At 41.4% G+C, this 7,092-nt stretch overlaps 1 protein-coding gene across 1 annotated transcript; it reads left to right on the forward strand.

Annotated features, from left to right (window-relative positions):
* The first annotated feature begins 327 nt into the window (after positions 1-327).
* On the forward strand, positions 328-5,727 carry LOC101166490 (aquaporin-11). The gene is made up of 3 exons (XM_004076841.4): positions 328-1,075; positions 4,098-4,214; positions 4,574-5,727. The coding sequence occupies exons 1-3, from the start codon at positions 484-486 to the stop codon at positions 4,678-4,680; spliced, it is 816 nt and encodes a 271-aa protein (XP_004076889.1). The 5' UTR covers positions 328-483; the 3' UTR covers positions 4,681-5,727.
* The last annotated feature ends 1,365 nt before the right edge of the window (positions 5,728-7,092 follow it).

Genomic DNA, 7,092 nt, shown 5'->3' on the forward strand with positions numbered 1-7,092 from the left:
TTTTCATAGCATTTTGTTGAGTTAAGGAAAACAAGTTTTGAATATCTAGTACTTTTTATTCAACAAAAACGGAATGTTTCACTGTGATTTTTTTAAAATAAACATTATCAGTAAACTATAGTGTTGTCAAAATTCTATCCATATATTCAAGAACTTATCAAATCAAACAAATGAGCTTCCAAACATTTGGAACTTTATCAATAAACATTCAGCTCACCTGTTCCATTGAGTTAAGTCGGTCTGCTCTGCTGCTGCGCAGCGTTCACTGGCTGCTGCACTGGACTACTGCAACTTTTTTTTGGGGGGGGGGGGGGGGGGGGGGGCTAAAACTCCGTCGTATCTTTTACCTTGACAGGAACAACGTCTTTTATTTTGAAGGATTGAACTTCCACGTCTCTTGGCAGCTTCGCTTTGAAGAGGCGGCGCGCGGACAACCTGCTGGACTTTGACACATTCCCACATCTCGGGGGACCGTCTGCAGTCATGACGGACGCGTGGGCCTCTGTGGCGGTGCTGTGCGCTGCGGTCCTCCTCTGTGAGACGCTCCGGCGCGTGGGGGCGCGTGTCCTCACGGGGGCTGGCTGGATTTACCTGCTGGAGGCGGTGTCCACCTTCCAGCTCTGCTGCTGCACCCACGAACTCAAGCTGCTGGGGGAGGTGGCGCAGCAGGAACCGGTGCTGGGTTTGACCCTCACCTACATGATGACGGTTGTCCACGTGATGACGTTCCGGGAAGCGACGTGTAACCCCGCAGCGGCGCTGGAGAAACTTTGTCGCGGCACTTCCAGCGTCAAAGTTGCTGCGCGGGTCGTCGCGTGCCAGTTCGGAGCCGCGTTAGCCGCGCGGTTCTTCGCCCGGTCCGTGTGGTCGCTGGGTCTGTCCGACAGCCACACCCGGCACCAGAAGTTCGGCTTCAGGTGCTTCGACCCGCTCGGCGGGACTGTGCTGGAGGCGGCGGGCGCGGAGCTGGCCTGCGCCTTTGCCTTCCAGGCGGCGGTCATGCACGCGCACAAAGTGGACGAGAAGCTCAGAGTGCACGTGATCGCCGGTGTGGTGACGGTGGCCGTTTACGCAGGTGCGCTGAAGCGGCCAAAGAAGTACTATACAAAATAGTATTTATACTTTTTAAAGTCAAATTCAAAGAATATATCAAATAAGTGGTTGTTTTAATGGCTCATGCTTAAATAGGTTTGTTGTTTTGAATAGAGTCCATTACTAATGAGGTTACTTTAGTTAGCCTACAGTCAGAACGACCGCTCCCCCCTTAAAAATGATGACGTCACGGCGGGAGAAACCATTAAAAAAAGTGTGAATGGACGCCAAAACCTCCTATGGGGCTCGAAATAAATGTTATAAATCCTCTAACACAACCAAAAACATGTGTAGGAGCCTTCCAAAGCAACTTTTGAAATTATTATGGGATGGCCACTGGAACAACGGTTTAGCGGCCATTTTTTGGCAATAGAAATTTGTTGATTTTTTTTTCTTTTTGCACAATATGGGAAAAGCGTTTGTTTGTTTGTGCGATCTTCACAAAATTTCACAAACCTGCCACCAGGGGGGTATTCCAGGAAGCATGTTTAAACTAGCCTGACTTTAAGCCCGAACTCTGGCTGAAATCTGCCTGAACTTGCTAACTCTGGGTATGTCGGTTCCAAAAGACCGGATATGAGTTGGCGTAATTACGCTCGACTTGGTAACCGTGGGTTAACGCACGGTACATAAAGACATTCTCAATAGATCGCCGATCTCTGGAGTCACCATGGAAACGCGAGGTGAAAAAAAAAGAAAGCGCTGTACTTAAGTGAGATACTGAGATTTTAATCTTCTTCCACTTTCGGCTTCTCCCATCAGGGGTCGCCACAGCAAACGAGTCGCATGGTAAATTTGGCAATGTTTTACGCCGGATGCCCTTCCTGACGCAACCTTCTCAAACCGGGCTAGAGGTAGAGAAGGGAACAGGGAGGAGCCCGGATTCGAACCCGGGTTTCACGGACGGAAGGCGCCGTAAACCAGCACGAGCTAAACTGGCTCGTGATACTGAGATTTTAATGACGGCGGAAAAAAATTACAAGTCCATCAAAAAAGTAACATGGCTGAAAAATAATTTAAATAATTTAGTTAAATTAATTCAAACTCAATAATTGTTTATACAACTCAAATTTACGTATTTATCTAACTAAATGTCACATTACTCCATTAATCTTTTTTCCATCTTAATTCCTTGTATTTCTTGAACTTTCATATGTCTAAGTTTGAGCCGGCAGATATGCTCATTTTTATAACAATAAAAAGAACGGAAAAAAATGCACGGAGTGCAAAAATTCATTAAAGAATTTTCCATCACTGTCATAACACATTTATGTGGTAGTGGTGCTATATAAACTCATCATCCTCTCCCTTACTCTCACTCATGGTGCAGAGACGTAAGCATAGTAGGACAAAATAGCTCGGCAAAACACGGTGAAACACAGTAAAACAGCTATACAACTAAACACATTTTGTAAAAAACCCACACTTAAACCCAAATCCGTCCAGACAGGCAAAGGGAATGATATCCCAGAATCCCTTGCGGTGCCGATCTAACGGCAGCACCAAAGTTACACCTACTTAATTGAATTAATTTGAACGAAAGGAAAATAATTGTCTGAAAACTACGTGTTATTTTTAAGGTGACCTAACAAAAAAAATGATTTATCTTAACTGAAGCAAATAATTAAGTTAGATCAAAGTAAAAAAGTTTATCTTTCCAACATCCATATGTGGTCTTATCGCCCTCTCATGGTGGAAAAAGTATTATCTGAGCTTCTTCATCCACTAAATCATCTTCAAATGGACACGCCATGCTGCTTCACCTCTCTGTAAACAAACTAAGCTTCAACTAAACCTGCTCCAGACCAGGTTATGTTCAGAGCATGAGTTGCCATGGTAACTTGACCTACCCTGAAACATACCTCCATTTCTGGAACCAAAAGCTGAGGTTATCAACTTCCTTAGCCTCAAACATATCGGGGGAGCTAGCATAACCTGCTTTCTGGAATACCCCCCAGGTCAAGTCTACAACCACAAAGTTTTGTTGACCTTGGGAAGAGGCCGCCATCTTGAATGATAAAAAAAATAGGACCCGCCTACTTATTCAAATACTTAGGAATTTGGATCAATCGCCCCCAAACACCTTGAGCATTATAAGAAAGGTTCACTGTGGGGAGGTTTGTAGTTTTTGAGAGCTGTTAGCGTGGCTAGCTTGCTAAAGTGTCGTGTCCCTGTCGCTCACACATCTTTTACCGGAATATTGTCAAAGTTGAAAACATGAATCTCTGTCTGAAGCCAAACAAAACAGCATGACGTACAATATGAACATATTAAGAATGAGGGCGTGGTGATCAAAAACCTGCGTTGCCAAGAAATTCCAAAAATGTACTTTTGCCGATTCTATTAAAAATGACAAAGACCAGCTGGTAACCACCAGGTGACCCCAAAATAAAATGGTTGCTATGGAGATAAAACCAACAGAAATGCCACTATTCTGAGAAGTCTGTGTGTTACGTGCAGCTCTAATTTGGGTGGCGGGGGCGGAGTGAGTGGCGTGTAGGAGCTGCTCAGCCATTAAGCCTGCAGGCTGAACAATGCCGCCCGCGGCTTTAATTGGATATTAATTTTATTGATCAACCTTAAAACTAGTTTGTTTTTTTTAAGAACCTGCAGACTCTTTAGGGAGTACAGGGAAACCATGATGCCACCTCTGCCGTGTTCTACAGTTGGAATACATTTCTTTCAACAAGAATTTTGTATTTTATGCTTTAAAAATGACTTGACGTTATTTTCTATTTAATCTTCATGATAAAATGTAGGAAATCTGTAAAACTATTTGCAGTATTTTAATCTAATTTATTAAAAGACAAAAGAAAAGCATAATTCTGAGAAACTGAAGCCTCTTTAAACTTTTTTTTGGCTTTTAAAAAAACGATTTGGAATATTAGACTATAACTGAATATTTTAGATCAACGGTCCAGAAAAGAAACTTAAAAGAAGACTTTTTAAAAAAAATGATCTCTCTTTAAATAACTGCAGGCTCCCTCTCCCTTTTGTTTTTGCAGTTGGAAACCTTTCCGGGGCGGTTTTTAACCCCGTCCTGGCCTTCTCTGTGCAGTTCCCATGCGGTGGTCACTCTTACCTGGAGTACTGCTTCGTCTACTGGCTGGGACCCGCTTTAGGTGAGGGGCGGGGCTTCAAGCCCTCCTTGTTTCAGGTTCTTCAGCGGTTGTAGTTTAACGTTTATCACACAAACAGTAGAGAAGGGTTTATGTTGCCAGTACAAACATGCAGGTTGTTAAAGAAAACATAAGGTTGCCTGCAGGATTTTCTAAAAGATAAACTTTACTTTAGAATATGAACATATTTGGGCAAGAACACAGTTCAAACAAGAAAAAGCTTGTACTTTTGTAACCACAATCTTTTCCAGGTGACGTCATTTTTTATTTACCTGAAGGAAACTTTAGGTTTTCTTTGCGTATAGCAGCTTTAGAGCTGGGCGGGTTTAAAGGCTCGCTCCTGTTTGTAATCTCATCTACAGGCATGGCGAGCTGCATCCTCCTCTTCGAGAAAATCCTCCCCTTCCTGTCTGGAAGGACCGCCGCTGAGCCTGACAGACCTGAGGTCCAGAAGCAGAAGAGGCTGTGAGAGCAGCATCTTCACTTTGGCGTTTCCTTCCTTCAATTACAGAATCATTGAGCAAATATTTGTTCTTTAGTCCAGCAGAAGTATAACAAAGCTGCAGGAGGAGCGGTTTCCTGCTGCCTCACATAAGACTCCTATTGGTTAAAAACAGTTATCAATAAAAAAGAAAATCTTTATCCCACTTTAGGATGAAAACAAAACAGCTGCTCTTTTAATTTGAAAGGCTGGTGTGTGGATTTCCTCTTAAGTTAATAATAAAATGTTCTTTACATTTATTAAAAATCCACGAATTAGAGGATGAAGTCTATTTTCTGTTCTTGAAAGTAGCAAATGCAATTAACATGAAAAACTGTAACTATCAAGTTTAAATAAGAAATAGAAACATTTTGACTTGAATTCCGTCATGGAAGCTGATATTTGTGAAGCTGCTAATCTCACACAAACCTTGAACACCATCTAAACTATTTCGTGAATATTTCAGGCTACAGCTCCGTTTTTTACAGGAAAAAAAAGTTTAAATCCCACAAAACAGGAAGAAAACTTCAGTTTTGATATTACTAAAGGAAAGTAACCATAAACTGACCAAAATATATTTCACATGAAAGTGTAACACTATAGTAACTTGTTCTTCTGTGCTGTTCATCACTCATGCAGCCAGGTAACTTACCAGTAAAACTTTAGATTCAATACGGGTGATGTCACAAAATCCTTAAGAAATGATCAAAAACAGTTTTTGATGACTGTGATTGCAGTTTTAAAGGGTTTTTGCCTTTTTTATCTAATTATATCTGAGTCTGACTGAAATGACCAAAACTTTTTGTCTACATTTCTCTGTTTTTTCCTGTATTCTGTGAAAACGGCGCTCTACTAAGCAATAAAATCAATAGACGGAACACCTCAGTGATGAAATGATTGTATTTTTAATATAAAATGGTTAATTTTTTTACCTTTTCTGCTTAATCTGTACATAAACTTTTGCACTTTGTAATTAAAATGAAGTTGTGATACTGTTTTAAAGAAAATCGAATAAATAAATCATTACAAGTGACATATGTTCGCTGCCATTTACTTACATTCTTACATTCTTACATTCCATTTACTTACATTTACTTTTTTTTATTGTTATAATGCACACTGAATGGCATAATTTTCAGAGATTTATCCATTTTCTTTACAGGAGAAAGTCCTATTTTTAGGTAATAAATGAGCATTTTTACTCAACCAAATATCCAGTAAAGCCTCATTTGGATTCTCCAAAAATAAAAACAAAAGCGTTTAATCCTCTCCACTTCTAAAAACTCGTTATATAACCTGATTTCCTCTCCTTTCCAACATTCTGTCATTCAGCTTAAAGGCTAAAGCTCACCTGTTCTCCCATTCAACCCATCAGCAAAGGTTAGCGGCGGCACACAGGATGAACCGAGAGGCCCAGAGCGTGAAACTCTCATGTCTTGACATAATTAGTTATGTAAAAAACGTTGACTCAATCCATGAACTTGTTTCTCTTCAGAAACTGATAAAAGACAATAAAACTGAATAAATAACTAATGCTAACTGACTTGCACAAAGTGGGGATACAGTGAAATGTTGTCTTTGTTTCGCTTCACAGGTTTTCGGTAGAGGAGGGGGTGATAGACGTACCTCATTTAGTGTTTTCCACATAAAGGTCTCTGTGAGTGTCTGACTTATTAGGGACAAAAGGAAAAACCGTCTCGACGTGGCATCAGTTTCAACATTCTGTGGGTATAAAAAGCAGATTCTGCCAGTGAGTCATTCCAAGTTCATCATTCAGACAGCCACAAACACAGGATGCCCGTTAACCGGCGAGCAGCTCCACCTGGCCTTGGCGCCCTCAGGTGGGTAGTAGACAGTCAGGTGTTGCAGGTGAACTTGTCTCAAAGTGTCATCAGTAGACTAGCATCAAGACTCAGAAATACTGTCAGAGTTTGTGACAGACCCAGGACTGGAGCCCCACCCCTGACAGACCAGAACCACGACCGGAACCCAAGAACCTAGGTATGGCAAGCCAAAGATATCAAAAGTCACCACAAAAAATGCCATAAACAACAACGTTTTTGCCATCATACAGGACACAGTTTTTTAACACATATTTTAAAAGTAAAACACCATTCAGATGGTTTTGCTGCATAGTTTTGTAGGCAATGTAATTGCGCTTTTCACGGCTGTAATTTTCGTGCTAACGTACAAAAAAACCTGCATCTTCAGTGGCCAAAACACTGTTGTTAATGGCCTTTTTCCTGGTGCTTTATTGTATCTTTTGCTTGTCATACCTCTGCATGAGACATGGTTTAGCAAATGCTACACAGCTACAGGCCCATTTACCAGTTGTGAGTCCTCGGTGGGGGACTAGGCTAACCATTCACAACCGACTCCACCGCTTTGACTTGAATGCCA

Source organism: Oryzias latipes, chromosome 14 (genome assembly GCF_002234675.1).
Source record: "Oryzias latipes chromosome 14, ASM223467v1".
NCBI lineage: Eukaryota > Metazoa > Chordata > Actinopteri > Beloniformes > Adrianichthyidae > Oryzias > Oryzias latipes.

Coding starts and splice junctions, on each gene's coding strand:
- LOC101166490 (XM_004076841.4), top strand. CDS start 484: ATGACGGACGCGTGGGCCTCTGTGGCGGTGCTGTGCGCTGCGGTCCTC. Junction 1,076..4,097: donor GACGGTGGCCGTTTACGCAG/GTGCGCTGAAGC, acceptor TTGTTTTTGCAG/TTGGAAACCTTTCCGGGGCG. Junction 4,215..4,573: donor CTGGCTGGGACCCGCTTTAG/GTGAGGGGCGGG, acceptor TCTCATCTACAG/GCATGGCGAGCTGCATCCTC.